This window comes from Bombina bombina, chromosome 1 (genome assembly GCF_027579735.1).
Source record: "Bombina bombina isolate aBomBom1 chromosome 1, aBomBom1.pri, whole genome shotgun sequence".
NCBI lineage: Eukaryota > Metazoa > Chordata > Amphibia > Anura > Bombinatoridae > Bombina > Bombina bombina.
Window position 1 is genome coordinate 831,269,003 of NC_069499.1, and position 19,923 is coordinate 831,288,925.

At 42.0% G+C, this 19,923-nt stretch overlaps 1 protein-coding gene across 1 annotated transcript in view; it reads left to right on the top strand.

Moving 5' to 3' along the window:
* Positions 1-19,923, top strand: part of VAMP7 (vesicle associated membrane protein 7) — a 251,842-nt gene that overhangs the window by 184,047 nt on the left and 47,872 nt on the right. The window contains exon 7 of the mRNA XM_053699436.1: positions 3,576-3,668. Coding sequence (XP_053555411.1) covers positions 3,576-3,668 — 93 coding nt within the window. The remainder of the gene's footprint in view (positions 1-3,575; positions 3,669-19,923) is intronic.

Genomic DNA, 19,923 nt, shown 5'->3' on the forward strand with positions numbered 1-19,923 from the left:
GGGGAACAAGGAGTTCCCTAGCGATGTTAGAAGTCTCAAAGATAATTCGCTGGGCAGAGATTCACTCTTGCCACCTATCAGCTATCCATATCCCAGGTGTAGAGAACTGGGAGGCGGATTTTCTAAGTCGACAGACTTTTCATCCGGGGGAGTGGGAACTCCATCCGGAGGTGTTTGCACCATTGGTTCTTCATTGGGGCGAACCAGAACTGGATCTCATGGCGTCTCGCCAGAACGCCAAGCTTCCTTGTTACAGATCCAGGTCCAGGGACCCCAAGGCAACGCTGATAGATGCTCTAGCAGCGCCTTGGTCCTTCAACCTGGCTTATGTGTTTCCACCGTTTCCTCTGCTCCCTCGTCTGATTGCCAAAATCAAGCAGGAGAGAGCATCGGTGATCTTGATAGCGCCTGCACGGCCACGCAGGACTTGGTATGCAGATCTGGTGGACATGTTATCCTTTCCACCATGGACTCTGCCGCTGAGACAGGACCTTCTACTTCAAGGTCCTTTCAACCATCCAAATCTAATTTCTCTGAGGCTGACTGCCTGGAGATTGAACGCTTGATTTTATCAAAGCGTGGTTTCTCCGAGTCAGTCATTGATACCTTAATTCAGGCACGGAAGCCTGTCACCAGGAAAATCTATCATAAAATATGGCGTAAATATCTTTATTGGTGTGAATCTAAGGGCTACTCATGGAGTAAGGTCAGGATTCCCAGGATATTATCTTTTCTCCAAGAAGGATTGGAGAAAGGATTGTCAGCTAGTTCCTTAAAGGGACAGATTTCTGCGCTATCTATTCTTTTGCACAAGCGTCTGGCGGATGTCCCAGACGTTCAGGCATTTTGTCAGGCTTTAGTTAGAATCAAGCCTGTGTTTAAACCTGTTGCTCCACCTTGGAGCTTAAATTTGGTTCTTAAAGTTCTTCAGGGGGTTCCGTTTGAACCTCTTCATTCCATAGATATCAAACTTTTATCTTGGAAAGTTCTTTTTTTGGTAGCTATTTCCTCGGCTCGTAGAGTTTCCGAGTTATCTGCCTTACAATGTGATTCTCCTTATCTGATCTTCCATGCAGATAAGGTAGTTCTGCGTACCAAACCTGGGTTTTTACCTAAGGTGGTATCTAATAAGAATATCAATCAAGAGATTGTTGTTCCGTCTTTGTGTCCTAATCCTTCTTCAAAGAAGGAGCTTCTATTACACAATCTGGACGTGGTTCGTGCTTTAAAGTTTTACTTTACAAGCTACTAAAGATTTTCGTCAAACATCTGCTTTGTTTGTTGTCTACTCTGGACAGAGGAGAGGTCAAAAGGCTTCGCCAACCTCTCTTTCTTTTTGGCTAAGAAGCATAATCCGCTTAGCCTGTGAGACTGCTGCTGGCCAGCAGCCTCCAGAAAGGATTACAGATCATTCTACTAGAGCTGTGGCTTCCACATGGGCCTTTAAAAATGAGGCTTCTGTTGAACAGATTTGCAAGGCGGCGACTTGGTCTTCGCTTCATACTTTTTCAAATTTTACAAATTTGATACTTTTGCTTCTTCGGAGGCTATTTTTGGGAGAAAGGTTTTACAGGCAGTGGTACCTTCTGTTTAAGTACCTGCCTTGTCCCTCCCTTCATCCGTGTACTTTAGCTTTGGTATTGGTATCCCACAAGTAATGGATGATCCGTGGACTGGATACACCTTACAAGAGAAAACATAATTTATGCTTACCTGATAAATTTATTTCTCTTGTGGTGTATCCAGTCCAAGGCCCGCCCTGTAATTTTAAGGCAGGTATTTTTTTATTTTAATCTACAGTCACCACTGCACCCTGTGGTTTCTCCTTTCTCTGCTTGTTTTCGGTCGAATGACTGGATATGGCAGTGAGGGGAGGAGCTATATAGACAGCTCTGCTGTGGGTGTCCTCTTGCAACTTCCTGTTGGGAATGAGAATATCCCACAAGTAATGGATGATCCGTGGACTGGATACACACCACAAGATAAATACATTTATCAGGTAAGCATAAATTATGTTTTTTGGGGTTTCATAACAATTTAAACCTTCATGATTCAAATATAGAATGTAGTTTTAAACAACTTCCCAATTTACTTCTATTATCAAATTTGCGTGGATTTTTTGGTATCCTTTTTGAGAGCAGGCTTAGGTAGGTAGTCTTAGGAGCAGCAATGCACTGCTGGGAGCTAGCTGCTGATTGGTGGCGGCACATATATGTCTTTTGCCATTGGCTCGCCAGATGTGTTTAGCTACCTCCCAATACTACACTGCTGCTCCTGATACCAAAAGAAAGAAGCAAATTTGATAATAGAAGTAAATTGGAAATGTGTTGAATCTTTCATGCTCTATCTGAATCTTGACATTTTTTAATTTTGACTTAATTGTCCTTTTATAACTTAAAATTGTCATTGTGTGTGATGGTTCTTCTTTGAAACTTTCTTTTTCAGGCGGCATTTAATCTGGGCTAAATCATAAGGTTATCTTGGCTTGGTCATATTAAAGAAGCTTGAAAGTCAAAATTGAACCTTTATGTATCATAGAGAGTTTGCTGTTTTAAACACTGGTATTTACTTTATATTGGCAAGTTGTATTGCAGGGGTTTAAGCACACAGTTTTGTACAAACAATAACGCAATAATAAATTGCCCTAGGATATTACAGCGTATTCTTTGTTGTGCTTTTATGTCCATGTAATTAAAGGGACATAAACCCCCACATTTTTCATTCACGATTCAGAACATAACATTTTAAACAACTTTCTAATTTCCTTCTATAATCATATTTTCTTTGCTTTCTTGTTATCCTTTGTTGGAAAAACAGGGATGTTGGCTCAGGAGTGTACACGTGTCTAAAGCACTAGATGGCAGCATTATTTCCTGTCATGTAAGTGCTTCAGACCCTTTAGAGTGTTCCCTCTAAAGCCAGTTTTGTGAGCGGCTCAGCGGCCCAGTAGGGAAACAGTTAATTAGAGCAATTAGTAAACCCTACGTAATGCAGACTGCAAGGTGTTTCACTGCTGGGCCGCTCACAAAACTGGCCTTACAGGAAACACTGCTCCAGACATGTGCATGCAACCTATCTAGATATCTCTTCAACAAAGAATAATGAGAGAACAAAGATAATTTGATAATAGAATTAGAAACTTTTTTTTTTTAAATGTTATTCTTTATCTGAATCGTGAAAGAAAAATTTGGGGGTTTATGTCCCTTCAACTATGTGGGTTTTTTTTATACCCCTTTAAAATGTACATTCATCTTATTAAAAAGTTCCCTGCTACCTTTATGAGAACGCTTTTGCAAAATGCAAACACTCTAAATTTCACTAAAATGCTGAACACGGTTGCTGGAAACAGCTGTTCATCGTTTTCTAATTCTAGTATTGCACCCTATAACTTATGCAGTATTATTAACCTATACAAAATAGAACCTAATGTCTCATTGAGAAACAACAAGCTGAAAATTGTTTGAGCATGTTTTAGTTATAAACCCATCAGTTAATATTATGTGTTGTCCTCATTTTGCACAGTTGTTTTATGATTTTTTTTTTTATTATTATTATGATTTTTTTTTTTCTTCCAGTCAGTGACCTTTAAAACCACAAGCAGAAACCTGGCCCGAGCTATGTGTATGAAGAATTTGAAGCTGACCATTATCATTGTTATCGTAACAATAGTAAGTGTTTATCTGACTCCCATATTGGTGTGTTAAAATGTATATGTGATCTATGAATATTAAAAACAGGGGCACTTTCATTCATGAAAGTTTACATTGCACCGGATTTTACAAATACTTACCTTCTTCTCCTGAAATACTGGATCACCTATCGCCCCGCCTGCTTCTTCCCTCTGTACTAACACAGCAATGACGAAACCGGCTTCCTCCAATCACGGCGTGGCCTTTCCAGATAAACGCTCCTGGGGGGGAAGCCGTGATTGGAGAGAGATGATTTTGTCATTGCTGACGAAGTACAGAGGACCTGCAGGCATGGGATTGGCGATCCGGTGTTTCAGGAGAAGAAGGTAGCATTTGTAAAATCTGCTGCAATGTAAACTTTCATGATTTTTTTTAAAAACCGGGCACTGATTCATGAAAGTTGACATTCACTTTATGTAATAATAAAAAAAAACCACCACCCCCCTGATTGCATATTTCAGCAGTCCCTGTCCAGCTTATACTTGTAGGAGCACCTTTTGCATGTATTACAGCAGCAAGTCTTTGTGAATAAGTCTCTATTAAAGGGACAGTCTACACCAGAATTTTTATTGTTTTAAAAGATAGATAATCCTTGTATTTACCATTCCCCAGTTTTGCATAACTAACACAGTTATATTAATATACTTTTAACCTCTGTGATTATCTTGTATCTAAGCCTCTGCAAACTGCCCCTTTATTTCAGTTCTTTTGACAGACTTGCAGTTTAGGCAATCAGTGCCGTCTCCCAGATAACTTCACGTGCACGAGCACAGTGTTATCTATATGAAAAACATGAACTAACACCCTCTAGTGGCGAAAAACTGTTAAAATGCATGCTAAAAAGAGGTGGCCTTCAAGGTCTAAGAAATTAGCATATGAACCTCCTAGGTTAAGCTTTCAACTAAGAATACCAGGAGAACAAAGCAAAATTGGTGATAAAAGTAAATTGGAAAATTGTTTAAAATGACATGCCCTATCGGAATCATGAAAGTTTATTTTGGCCTAGACTGTCCATTTTAATTTTGCACATTTAGTCTTTGGAATTTTATCCCAATCTTCTTTGCAAAAAAATGTAAGTTCCTTCAGATTGTATGAGGATCTTATGTGTACAGCTCTCTTTAGGTTACTCCACAGGTTTTTAATGGAATTGGGGTCTGGGTTCTGACTGGGCCATTCTAAGACTTTGATTTTCCTTTTCTGAATCCATTACTTAGTCGACTTGAATCTGTGCTTTGGGTCATTGTCAAGTTGAAATGTGAAATTCCTCTTTATCTTCAGCTTTCTGACAGAGAAAAGCAGGTTTTGTGTCAATATATCTTGATATTTGGAGCTATTCATTTTCCCATCTATCTTGAAAAGAGCCCCTGACCCTGCTAAAGACAAATGGCCCGAAAGCATAATGCTATTACCACCACGCTTTAAAGGGATATGAAACGCAACATTTTGCTTTCATGATTAAGATAGTTCATACAATTTTAAACAACTTTCCAATATACTTCCAATTTCTAATTTACTTCATTTGCTTTAGTATCCTTTGTTTAAGTAATGCACTACTGGGAGCTAGCTGAAACATCTTCTGAGCCTACATAGGTATACTTTTCAACAAAGAGGACTAAATAAATTATATACTAGACATAAACTGAAAAGTAATCTTAAAATACCATGCTCTACATAAATCACAAAAGAAAAACATTTGCTTTCATGTCCCTTTTAAAGCCAGTATGGTGTTCCTTGGGTGTTCAGCTTTATTGGCTTTGAACCAAACGTATCTTTTACTATTTAGGCCGAAAACTTCAGCCTTTGTCTTGTCAGACAATAGCACATCTACCCACATGGGTTGGGGTGACTGAATTAATTATTTTGAATAATATAGATGGGATTAGATTTCTCCAACATAGGTGTGTCCGGTCCACGGCGTCATCCTTACTTGTGGGATATTCTCTTCCCCAACAGGAAATGGCAAAGAGCCCAGCAAAGCTGGTCACATGATCCCTCCTAGGCTCCGCCTTCCCCAGTCATTCTCTTTGCCGTTGTACAGGCAACATCTCCACGGAGATGGCTTAGAGTTTTTTGGTGTTTAAATGTAGTTTTTATTCTTCAATCAAGAGTTTGTTATTTTAAAATAGTGCTGGTATGTACTATTTACTCTGAAACAGAAAAGAGATGAAGATTTCTGTTTGTAAGAGGAAAATGATTTTAGCAACCGTTACTAAAATCGATGGCTGTTTCCACACAGGACTGTTGAGAGGAATTAACTTCAGTTGGGGGAAACAGTGAGCAGACTTTTGCTGCTTGAGGTATGACACATTTCTAACAAGACTTGGTAATGCTGGAAGCTGTCATTTTCCCTATGGGATCCGGTAAGCCATTTTTATTAAAATAGAATAAAGGGCTTCACAAGGGCTTTAAAGACTGGTAGACATTTTTCTGGGCTAAAACGATTGATATATAAGCATTTTTAATACTTCATAGTTTTGAGGAGTTATTTTATTCTTGGGAATTATGTAAAATAACCGGCAGGCACTGTATTGAACACCTTTTTCACTGGGGGCCTTCTCTAATCATAGGCAGAGCCTCATTTTCGCGCCTCTATTGCGCAGTTGTTTTTGGGAAGCAAGACATGCAGATGCATGTGTGAGGAGCTCAGATACATAGAAAAAGCTTACTGAAGGCGTCATTTGGTATCGTATTCCCCTTTGGGCTTGGTTGGGTCTCAGCAAAGCAGATACCAGGGACTGTATAGGGGTTAAATATAAAAACGGCTCCGGTTCCGTTATTTTAAGAGTTAAAGCTTTCAAATTTGGTGTGCAATACTTTTAAGGCTTTAAGACACTGTGGTGAAATTTTGGTGAATTTTGAACAATTCCTTCATACTTTTTCACATTTTCAGTAATAAAGTGTGTTCAGTTTAAAATTTAAAGTGACAGTAACGGTTTTATTTTAAAACGTTTTTTGTACTTTATCAAGTTTATGCCTGTTTAACATGTCTGAACTATCAGATAGACTATGTTCTGTATGTAGGGAAGCCAAGGTTCCTTCTCATTTAAATAGATGTGATTTATGTGACACAAAATTTAGAGAAAATGATGCCCAAGATGATTCCTCAAGTGAGGGGAGTAAGCATGGTACTGCATCATCCCCTCCTTCGTCTACGCCAGTCTTGCCCACACAGGAGGCCCCTAGTACATCTAGCGCGCCAATACTCCTTACTATGCAACAATTAACGGCTGTAATGGATAATTCTATCAAAAACATTTTAGCCAAAATGCCCACTTATCAGCGAAAGCGCGACTGCTCTGTTTTAGAAAATACTGAAGAGCATGAGGACGCTGATGATATTGGTTCTGAAGTGCCCCTACACCAGTCTGAGGGGGCCAGGGAGGTTTTGTCTGAGGGAGAAATTTCAGATTCAGGGAAAATTTCTCAACAAGCTGAACCTGATGTGATTACATTCAAATTTAAATTGGAACATCTCCGCGCTCTGCTTAAGGAGGTGTTATCTACTCTGGATGATTGTGAGAATTTGGTCATTCCAGAGAAATTATGTAAGATGGACAAGTTCCTAGAGGTCCCGGGGCCCCCCGAAGCTTTTCCTATACCCAAGCGGGTGGCGGACATTGTAAACAAAGAATGGGAAAGGCCCGGCATACCTTTTGTCCCTCCCCCTATATTTAAGAAATTGTTTCCTATGGTCGACCCCAGAAAGGACTTATGGCAGACAGTCCCCAAGGTCGAGGGGGCGGTTTCTACTCTAAACAAACGCACTACTATCCCTATAGAAGATAGTTGTGCTTTCAAAGATCCTATGGATAAAAAATTAGAGGGTTTGCTTAAAAAGATGTTTGTTCAGCAAGGTTACCTTCTACAACCAATTTCATGCATGGTTCCTGTCACTACAGCAGCGTGTTTCTGGTTCGATGAACTAGAAAAGTTGCTCAATAAAGATTCTTCTTATGAGGAGATTATGGACAGAATTCATGCTCTCAAATTGGCTAACTCTTTTACTTTAGACGCCACTTTGCAATTGGCTAGATTAGCGGCGAAAAATTCAGGGTTTGCTATTGTGGCTAAAATCTTGGTCAGCGGATGCGTCTTCCAAGAACAAATTGCTTAACATACCTTTCAAGGGGAAAACGCTGTTTGGCCCTGACTTGAAAGAGATTATTTCTGATATCACTGGGGGTAAGGGCCACGCCCTTCCTCAGGATAGGTCTTTCAAGGCTAAAAATAAACCAAATTTTCGTCCCTTTCGCAGAAACGGACCAGCCCCAAGTGCTACATCCTCTAAGCAAGAGGGTAATACTTCTCAAACCAAGCCAGCCTGGAGGCCAATGCAAGGCTGGAACAAAGGTAAGCAGGCCAAGAAACCTGCCACTGCTACCAAGACAGCATGAGATGTTGGCCCCCGATCCGGGACCGGATCTGGTGGGGGGCAGACTTTCTCTCTTCGCTCAGGCTTGGGCAAGAGATGTTCTGGATCCTTGGGCGCTAGAAATAGTCTCCCAAGGTTATCTTCTGGAATTCAAGGAGCTTCCCCCAAGGGGGAGGTTCCACAGGTCTCAATTGTCTTCAGACCACATAAAAAGACAGGCATTCTTACATTGTGTAGAAGACCTGTTAAAAATGGGAGTGATTCATCCTGTTCCATTAGGAGAACAAGGGATGGGATTCTACTCCAATCTGTTCATAGTTCCCAAAAAAGAGGGAACATTCAGACCAATCTTAGATCTCAAGATCCTAAACAAGTTTCTCAAGGTTCCATCGTTCAAAATGGAAACCATTCGGACAATTCTTCCTTCCATCCAGAAAGGTCAATTCATGACCACGGTGGATTTAAAGGATGCGTATCTACATATTCCTATCCACAAGGAACATCATCGGTTCCTAAGGTTCGCCTTTCTGGACAAGCATTACCAGTTTGTGGCACTTCCATTCGGATTAGCCACTGCTCCAAGAATTTTCACAAAGGTACTGGGGTCCCTTCTAGCGGTGCTACGACCAAGGGGCATTGCAGTAGTACCTTACTTGGACGACATACTGATTCAAGCGTCGTCCCTACCACAAGCAAAGGCTCATACGGACATTGTCCTGGCCTTTCTCAGATCTCACGGGTGGAAAGTGAACGTAGAAAAAAGTTCTCTATCTCCGTCAACAAGAGTTCCCTTCCTGGGAACAATAATAGACTCCTTAGAAATGAGGATTTTTCTGACAGAGGCCAGAAAATCAAAACTTCTAAGCTCTTGTCAAGTACTTCATTCTGTTCCTCTTCCTTCCATAGCGCAGTGCATGGAAGTAATAGGTTTGATGGTCGCGGCAATGGACATAGTTCCTTTTGCGCGAATTCATCTGAGACCATTACAACTGTGCATGCTCAGTCAGTGGAATGGGGATTATACAGACTTGTCTCCGACGATACAAGTAGATCAGAGGACCAGAGATTCACTCCGTTGGTGGCTGACCCTGGACAACCTGTCACAGGGGATGAGCTTCCGCAGACCAGAGTGGGTCATTGTCACGACCGACGCCAGTCTGGTGGACTGGGGCGCGGTCTGGGAACCCCTGAAAGCTCAGGGTCTTTGGTCTCGGGAAGAATCTCTTCTCCCCATAAATATTCTGGAACTGAGAGCGATATTCAATGCTCTCAAGGCTTGGCCTCAGCTAGCAAAGGCCAAATTCATACGGTTTCAATCAGACAACATGACGACTGTTGCGTATATCAACCATCAGGGGGGAACAAGGAGTTCCCTGGCGATGGAAGAAGTGACCAAAATCATTCAATGGGCGGAGACTCACTCCTGCCACTTGTCTGCAATCCACATCCCAGGAGTGGAAAACTGGGAAGCGGATTTTCTGAGTCGTCAGACATTTCATCCGGGGGAGTGGGAACTCCATCCGGAAATCTTTGCCCAAATTACTCAATTGTGGGGCATTCCAGACATGGATCTGATGGCCTCTCGTCAGAACTTCAAGGTTCCTTGCTACGGGTCCAGATCCAGGGATCCCAAGGCGACTCTAGTAGATGCACTAGTAGCACCTTGGACCTTCAACCTAGCTTATGTATTTCCACCGTTTCCTCTCATCCCCAGGCTGGTAGCCAGGATCAATCAGGAGAGGGCATCGGTGATCTTGATAGCTCCTGCGTGGCCACGCAGGACTTGGTATGCAGACCTGGTGAATATGTCATCGGCTCCACCATGGAAGCTACCTTTGAGACAGGACCTTCTTGTTCAAGGTCCGTTCGAACATCCGAATCTGGCCTCACTCCAACTGACTGCTTGGAGATTGAACGCTTGATTTTATCAAAGCGAGGGTTCTCAGATTCTGTCATTGATACTCTTGTTCAGGCCAGAAAGCCTGTAACTAGAAAAATCTACCATAAAATATGGAAAAAATATATCTGTTGGTGTGAATCTAAAGGATTCCCATGGAACAAGATAAAAATTCCTAAGATTCTATCCTTTCTTCAAGAAGGTTTGGAGAAAGGATTATCTGCAAGTTCTTTGAAGGGACAGATTTCTGCTTTATCTGTTTTATTTCACAAAAAGCTGGCGGCTGTGCCAGATGTTCAAGCTTTTGTTCAGGCTCTGGTTAGAATCAAGCCTGTTTACAAACCTTTGACTCCTCCTTGGAGTCTCAATTTAGTTCTTTCAGTTCTTCAGGGGGTTCCGTTTGAACCCTTACATTCTGTAGATATTAAGTTATTATCTTGGAAAGTTTTGTTTTTGGTTGCAATTTCTTCTGCTAGAAGAGTTTCAGAGTTATCTGCTCTGCAGTGTTCTCCTCCTTATCTGGTGTTCCATGCAGATAAGGTGGTTTTGCGTACTAAACCTGGTTTTCTTCCGAAAGTTGTTTCTAACAAAAACATTAACCAGGAGATAGTCGTGCCTTCTTTGTGTCCGAATCCAGTTTCAAAGAAGGAACGTTTGTTGCACAATTTGGATGTAGTTCGTGCTCTAAAATTCTATTTAGATGCTACAAAGGATTTCAGACAAACATCTTCCTTGTTTGTTGTTTATTCTGGTAAAAGGAGAGGTCAAAAAGCAACTTCTACCTCTCTCTCTTTTTGGCTTAAAAGCATCATCAGATTGGCTTATGAGACTGCCGGACGGCAGCCTCCTGAAAGAATCACAGCTCATTCCACTAGGGCTGTGGCTTCCACATGGGCCTTCAAGAACGAGGCTTCTGTTGATCAGATATGTAAGGCAGCGACTTGGTCTTCACTGCACACTTTTACCAAATTTTACAAATTTGATACTTTTGCTTCTTCTGAGGCTATTTTTGGGAGAAAGGTTTTGCAAACCGTGGTGCCTTCCATTTAGGTGACCTGATTTGCTCCCTCCCATCATCCGTGTCCTAAAGCTTTGGTATTGGTTCCCACAAGTAAGGATGACGCCGTGGACCGGACACACCTATGTTGGAGAAAACAGAATTTATGTTTACCTGATAAATTACTTTCTCCAACGGTGTGTCCGGTCCACGGCCCGCCCTGGTTTTTTAATCAGGTCTGATAATTTATTTTCTTTAACTACAGTCACCACGGTATCATATGATTTCTCCTATGCAAATATTCCTCCTTTACGTCGGTCGAATGACTGGGGAAGGCGGAGCCTAGGAGGGATCATGTGACCAGCTTTGCTGGGCTCTTTGCCATTTCCTGTTGGGGAAGAGAATATCCCACAAGTAAGGATGACGCCGTGGACCGGACACACCGTTGGAGAAAGTAATTTATCAGGTAAACATAAATTCTGTTTTTCTCTTGTTAAGTGTATTCAGTCCACGGGTCATCCATTACTTATGGGATATATTCCCTTCCCAACAGGAAGTTGCAAGAGGATCACCCAAGCAGAGCTGCTATATAGCTCCTCCCCTCACATGTCATACCCAGTCATTCTCTTGCAACTCAACTAGATAGGACGTTGTGAGAGGTCTGTGGTGTTTTTTATACTTAGTTTATTTCTTCAATCAAAAGTTTGTTATTTTAAATGGCACCGGAGCGTGCTGTTTGTTCTCAGGCAGTATTTGGAAGAAGAATCTGCCTGCGTTTTCTATGATCTTAGCAGAAGTAACTAAGATCCACTGGCTGTTCTCGCATATTCTGAGCAGTGGGGTAACTTTCAGAAAGGGAATAGCGTGTGGGGAATCCTGCAAACAAGGTATGTGCAGTAAATTATTTTTCTAAGGAATGGAATTGACTAAGAAAATACTGCTGATACCGATGTAATGTAAGTACAGCCTTAAATGCAGTAGCGACTGGTATCAGGCTGATGAATGCATGTACAATAAGTAATTTTCTAAGGAATGGAATTGACTAAGAAAATACTGTTAATACTGAGGTAATGTATGAGCCTTAACTGTAGTAGAAGCGACTGGTAGCAGGCTTATTAATAACACTACCTAACTTTTAAAGTGCATGTTTAAAACGTTTACTGGCATGTTATTCGTTTTTTTGTGAGGTACTTTGGTGATAAATCTTTTGGGGCATGATTTTCCACATGGCTGTCGTTTATTTCTATATAGAAACGATTAACTGAGGTTTCCCACTGCTGTAATATGAGTGGGAGGGGCCTATTTTAGCGCTTTTTTGCGCAGTAAAAATTCAGTTACAGTCTTCCTGCTTCTTCCTCCTTGATCCAGGACGTCTCTAGAGCTCAGGGGTCTTCAAAATTCATTTTGAGGGAGGTAATCAGTCACAGCAGACCTGTGACAGTGTGTTTGACTGTGATAAAAACGTTAATTGTTAAATTGATTATCCGTTTTTGGGAATTAAGGGGTTAATCATCCATTTGCTAGTGGGTGCAATGCTTTGCTAACTTAATACATTTACTGTGAAAATTTGGTTGCTATAACTGATTTGGTTCATTGTTATTTCAACTGTGACGATTTTTTGTGCTTCTTAAAGGCGCAGTAGCGTTTTTTATATTTCTTGTAAACTTATTTGAAAGGATTTTCCAAGCTTGCTAGTCTCATTGCTAGTCTGTTTAAACATGTCTGACACAGATGAATCTGTTTGTTCACTATGTTTGAAGGCCAATGTGGAGCACCACAGAAATATGTGTACTAATTGTATTGATGTCACTTTGAATAAAAGTCAAATTTTATCTGTAAAGAAATTATCACCAGACAACGAGGGGGGAGTTATGCCGACTAACTCTCCTCACGTGTCAGTACCTTCGCCTCCCGCTCAGGAGGCGCGTGATATTGTGGCGCCAAGTACATCAGAGAGGCCCATACAAATCACTTTGCAAGACATGGCTGCTGTTATGACAGAGGTATTATCTAAATTGCCTGAATTAAGAGGCAAGCGCGATAGCTCTGGGTTAAGGACAGAGCGCGCTGATGATGTGAGAGCCATGTCCGATACTGCGTCACAATTTGCAGAACATGAGGACGGAGAGCTTCATTCTGTGGGTGACGGATCTGATCCAGGGAGACCGGATTCAGAGATTTCTAATTTTAAATTTAAGCTTGAGAACCTCCGTGTATTGCTAGGGGAGGTATTAGCGGCTCTGAATGATTGTAATACGGTTGCAATTCCAGAGAAAATATGTAGGTTGGATAGATACTTTGCGGTACCGGTGTGTACTGACGTTTTTCCTATACCTAAAAGGCTTACAGAAATTATTAGCAAGGAGTGGGATAGACCCAGTGTGCCCTTTTCCCCTCCTCCGATATTTAGAAAAATGTTTCCAATAGACGCCACCACACGAGACTTATGGCAGACGGTCCCTAAGGTGGAGGGAGCAGTTTCTACTTTAGCTAAACGTACCACTATCCCGGTGGAGGATAGTTGTGCTTTTTCGGATCCAATGGATAAAAAATTAGGTTACCTTAAGAAAATGTTTGTTCAACAAGGTTTTATCTTACAGCCCCTTGCATGCATTGCACCTGTCACTGCTGCTGCGGCATTCTGGTTTGAGTCTCTGGAAGAGGCCATTCGCACAGCTCCATTGGATGAGATTATGGCCAAGCTTAAAGCACTTAAGCTAGCTAATGCATTTGTTTCTGATGCCGTTGTACATTTAACCAAACTAACGGCTAAGAACTCGCGCAGAGCGCTATGGCTTAAATCCTGGTCAGCTGACGTGACTTCTAAATCTAAAATGCTTAATATTCCTTTCAAAGGGCAGACCTTATTCGGGCCCGGCTTGAAAGAAATTATTGCTGACATTACTGGAGGTAAGGGTCATACTCTTCCTCAGGACAGGGCCAAATCAAAGGCCAAACAGTCTAATTTTCGTACCTTTCGTAACTTCAAGGCAGGAGCAGCATCAACTTCCTCCGCTCCAAAACAGGAAGGACCTGTTGCTCGTTACAGACAGGGCTGGAAAGCTAACCAGCCCTGGAACAAGGGCAAGCAGGCCAGAAAGCCTACTTCTGCCCCTAAGACAGCATGAAGTGAGGGCCCCCGATCCGGAAACGGATCTAGTGGGGGGCAGACTATCTCTCTTCGCCTAGGCTTGGGCAAGAGATGTCCAGGATCCCTGGGCGTTGGAGATCATATCTCAGGGATATCTTCTGGACTTCAAAGCTTCTCCTCCACAAGGGAGATTTCATCTTTCAAGGTTATCGGCAAACCAAATGAAGAAAGAGGCATTTCTACGCTGTGTGCAAGACCTCTTAGAAATGGGGGTGATCCACCCAGTTCCGTGGACGGAACAAGGGCAAGGGTTTTACTCAAATCTGTTTGTGGTTCCCAAGAAAGAGGGAACCTTCAGACCAATCTTGGACCTAAAACTCAAACAAATTCCTAAGAGTTCCATCATTCAAAATGGAAACTATTCGAACCATCCTACCCATGATCCAAGAGGGTCAATACATGACCACAGTAGATTTAAAGGATGCCTACCTTCATATACCTATTCACAAAGATCATTATCGGTATCTAAGATTTGTCTTTCTAAACAGGCATTACCAGTTTGTAGCTCTTCCCTTTGGGTTAGCTACGGCCCCGAGAATTTTTACAAAGGTTCTGGGCTCACTCCTAGCGGTGCTAAGGCCGCGAGGCATAGCGGTGGCGCCGTACCTAGACGACATTCTGATACAAGCGTCAAGTTTTCAAATTGCCAAGTCTCATACAGAGATAGTTCTGGCATTTCTGAGGTCGCATGGGTGGAAGGTGAACGTGGAAAAGAGTTCTCTATCACCACTCACAAGAGTCTCCTTCCTAGGGACTCTGATAGATTCTGTAGAAATGAAAATTTACCTGATGGAGGCCAGGTTATCAAAACTCTTAAATGCTTGCCGTGTACTTCATTCCATTCCACGCCCGTCAGTAGCTCAGTGCATTGAAGTAATCGGCTTAATGGTAGCGGCAATGGACATAGTACCATTTGCGTGCCTGCATCTCAGACCCCTGCAATTATGCATGCTAAGTCAGTGGAATGGGGATTACTCAGATTTGTCCCCTCTACTAAATCTGGATCAAGAGACCAGAGATTCTCTTCTCTGGTGGCTTTCTCGGGTCCACCTGTCCAAGGGGATGACCTTTCGCAGGCCAGATTGGACAATTGTAACAACAGATGCCAGCCTTCTAGGTTGGGGCGCAGTCTGGAACTCCCTGAAGGCTCAGGGATTATGGACTCAGGAGGAGAAACTCCTCCCAATAAATATTCTGGAGTTGAGAGCAATATTCAATGCTCTTCTAGCTTGGCCTCAGTTAGCAACACTAAAGTTCATCAGATTTCAGTCGGACAACATCACGACTGTGGCTTACATCAACCATCAAGGGGGAACCAGGAGTTCCCTAGCGATGTTGGAAGTCTCAAAGATAATTCGCTGGGCAGAGTCTCACTCTTGCCACCTGTCAGCGATCTACATCCCAGGCGTGGAGAACTGGGAGGCGGATTTTCTAAGTCGCCAGACTTTTCATCCGGGGGAGTGGGAACTTCATCCGGAGGTCTTCGCTCAACTGATTCATCGTTGGGGCAAACCAGATCTGGATCTCATGGCGTCTCGCCAGAACGCCAAGCTTCCTTGTTACGGATCCAGCCCCTTGGGTCTTCAACATGGCTTATGTGTTTCCACCATTTCCGATGCTACCTCGACTGATTGCCAAGATCAAACAGGAGAGAGCATCGGTGATTCTAATAGCGCCTGCGTGGCCACGCAGGACCTGGAATGCAGACCTAGTGGACATGTCGTCCTGTCCACCATGGTCTCTACCTCTGAGGCAGGACCTTCTAATACAAGGTCCTTTCAAACATCCAAATCTAATTTCTCTGAGGCTGACTGCATGGAGATTGAACGCTTGATCCTATCAAAGCGTGGCTTCTCGGAGTCAGTTATTGATACCTTAATACAGGCACGGAAGCCTGTTACCAGAAAAATTTACCATAAGATATGGCGTAAATATTTATATTGGTGCGAATCCAAGGGTTACTCATGGAGTAAAGTTAGGATTCCTAGGATATTGTCCTTTCTACAAGAGGGTTTAGAAAAGGGCTTATCTGCTAGTTCGTTAAAGGGACAGATTTCTGCTCTGTCTATTCTCTTACACAAACGTCTGGCAGAAGTTCCAGACGTCCAGGCTTTTTGTCAGGCTTTGGCTAAGATTAAGCCTGTGTTTAAGACTGTTGCTCCTCCATGGAGCTTAAACTTGGTTCTTAAAGTTCTTCAAGGGGTTCCGTTTGAACCCCTTCATTCCATTGATATTAAGCTTTTATCTTGGAAAGTTCTGTTTTTGATGGCTATTTCCTCGGCTCGAAGAGTCTCTGAGTTATCTGCCTTACATTGTGATTCTCCTTATCTGATTTTCCATTCAGACAAGGTAGTTCTGCGTACTAAACCTGGGTTTTTACCTAAGGTAGTTTCTAACAGGAATATCAATCAGGAGATTGTTGTTCCATCATTATGTCCTAATCCTTCTTCAAAGAAGGAACGACTTTTACATAATCTGGACGTAGTCCGTGCCCTGAAGTTCTATTTACAGGCAACTAAAGATTTTCGTCAAACTTCTTCCCTGTTTGTCGTGTACTCTGGTCAGAGGAGAGGTCAAAAAGCTTCGGCAACCTCTCTATCCTTCTGGCTTCGTAGCATAATACGTTTAGCCTATGAGACTGCTGGACAGCAGCCCCCTGAAAGAATTACAGCTCATTCCACTAGAGCTGTGGCTTCCACCTGGGCCTTTAAGAATGAGGCCTCTGTTGAACAGATTTGCAAGGCTGCAACTTGGTCTTCGATTCACACTTTTTCAAAATTTGACACTTTTGCTTCTTCGGAGGCTGTTTTTGGGAGAAAGGTTCTACAGGCAGTGGTTCCTTCCGTTTAAGTTCCTGCCTTGTCCCTCCCATCATCCGTGTACTTTGGCTTTGGTATTGGTATCCCATAAGTAATGGATGACCCGTTGACTGAATACACTTAACAAGAGAAAACATAATTTATGCTTACCTGATAAATGTATTTCTCTTGTAGTGTATTCAGTCCACGGCCCGCCCTGTCTTTTTAAGGCAGATCTAAATTTTAATTAAAACTCCAGTCACCACTGCACCCTATGGTTTCTCCTTTCTTGCCTTGTTTCGGTCTAATGACTGGATATGACATGTGAGGGGAGGAGCTATATAGCAGCTCTGCTTGGGTGATCCTCTTGCAACTTCCTGTTGGGAAGGGAATATATCCCATAAGTAATGGATGACCCGTGGACTGAATACACTACAAGAGAAATAAATTTATCAGGTAAGCATAAATTATGTTTTTCCTTTTTGCAAGAAATGGTTTCCGTCTTGCCATCCTACCCCATAGCCCGCACATGTGGGAATATGAGAGATGGTGGTCACATGCAAGGAGTGACCGGCACCTGCTAGAAATTCCTGTAGTTCCTTTAGCATTTCTATTGGCTTTCCCGATAAGTTGTCTCCTTTTCCTCTCATCAACTGCAGGGTCGTCCTGATCTGTGCAATGTCTCTGTGGTGCCATATTTGATATACTCCTGATTGGTACTTTTCAACAATGAGTTCTCAGTTTCTTTGGCAACTCTTTGCAACCCCAAACATTCAAGCAAATCCTACAGCAACAGCTGACTTCAATCTGGGTTTTTTTTCTTTCATGATTTAGATCGAGAATACGATTTATAAAAACTCTCCAATTAACTTCTATTATTTATTTTGCTTCCTTCTCTTATTATCTTTTGTTGACGAAACAGCCCTGCACATGGGAGAGCTGAGAACATGAGGCATTATACTATACCATATAACAAATCCAACTTATACCAATAACAGCAACTTAAAGGGACAGGAAACTCCAACATTTTATTTCATGATTTGGATAGAACATACAACTATAAACAGCTTTCCAATTTACTTCTATTATCACATTTGCTTCTTTCTCTTGTTATCCTTTGCTGAAGGAACATCATTGCACTACTGGTAGCTAGCTGAACACATCTAGTCAGCCAATCACAAGAGACAATTGTGTGCAGGCACCAATTAGCAGCAGCTCCCACTAGTGTATGATATTTGCATATTAGTTTTCAACAAGGGATACCTAGAGAACAAAGCACATTTGAAAATAGAAATTAATTTAAAAGTGCCTAAAAATCACATGCACTATCTGAATCATGCAAGTTTAATTTCTCTTGTAAGGTGTATCCAGTCCACGGATCATCCATTACTTGTGGGATATTCTCCTTCCCAACAGGAAGTTGCAAGAGGATCACCCACAGCAGAGCTGCTATATAGCTCCTCCCCTCACTGCCATATCCAGTCATTCTCTTGCAACTCTCAACTAAGATGGAGGTCGTAAGAGGACTGTGGTGTTTTATACTGAGTTTATTTCTTCAATCAAAAGTTTGTTATTTTTAAATGGTACCGGAGTGTACTGTTTATCTCAGGCAGTATTTAGAAGAAGAATCTGCCTGCGTTTTCTATGATCTTAGCAGAAGTAACTAAGATCCTTTGCTGTTCTCACATATTCTGAGGAGTGAGGTAACTTCAGAGGGGGAATAGCGTGCAGGTTTTCCTGTAATAAGGTATGTGCAGTTAAAGTATTTTTCTAGGGATGGAATTTGCTAGAAAATGCTGCTGATACCGAAGTAATGTAAGTAAAGCCTTAAATGCAGTGATAGCGACTGGTATCAGGCTTATTAATAGAGATACATACTCTTATAAAAGTGTATTTTAAAACATTTGCTGGCATGTTTAATCGTTTTTTACATATGTTTGGTGATAAAACTTATTGGGGCCTAGTTTTTTCCACATGGCTGGCTTGAATTTTGCCTAGAAACAGTTACCTGAGGCTTGCCACTGTTGTAAATATGAGTGGGAGGGGCCTATGTTGGCGTTTTTTTGCACAGCAAAAATTACAGACACAGACATCCAGCTTCTTCCTGCATGATCCAGGACTTCTCTGAAGGGCTCAAAAGGCTTCAAAAGTCGTATTGAGGGAGGTAAAAAGCCACAGTAGAGCTGTGGCAGTTGTTGTGACTGTTTAAAAAACGTTTTTGTCATTTGTTATTCCGTTTTTTGTATTAAGGGGTTAATCATCCATTTGCAAGTGGGTGCAATGCTCTGCTAACTTATTATATACACTGTAAAAATTTTGTTAGTGTAACTGCATTTTTTCACTGTTATTTCAAAATTTGGGAAAATTTGTGTTTCTTAAAGGCGCAGTAACGTTTTTTATATTGCTTGTAAACTTGTTTTAAAGTGTTTTCCAAGCTTGCTAGTCTCATTGCTAGTCTGTTTAAACATGTTTGACACAGAGGAACCTACTTGTTTATTATGTTTGAAAGCCATGGTGGAGCCCCATAGGAGAATGTGTACTAAATGTATTGATTTCACCTTAAACAGTAAAGATCAGTCTTTATCTATAAAAGAATTATCACCAGAGGGTTCTGTCGAGGGGGAATTTATGCCGACTAACTCTCCCCACGTTTCAGACCCTTCGCCTCCCGCTCAGGGGACGCACGCTAATATGGCGCCAATTACATCAGGGACGCCCATAGCGATTACCTTGCAGGACATGGCTGCAATCATGAATAATACCCTGTCAGAGGTATTATCTAGATTGCCTGAATTAAGAGGCAAGCGCGATAGCTCTGGGGTTAGGAGAGATACAGAGCGCGCAAATGCTGTTAGAGCCATGTCTGATACTGCGTCACAGTATGCAGAACATGAGGACGGAGAGCTTCAGTCTGTGGGTGAGATCTCTGACTCGGGGAAACCTGATTCAGAGATTTCTAATTTTAAACGTAAGCTTGAGAACCTCCGTGTATTGCTTGGGGAGGTATTAGCTGCTCTGA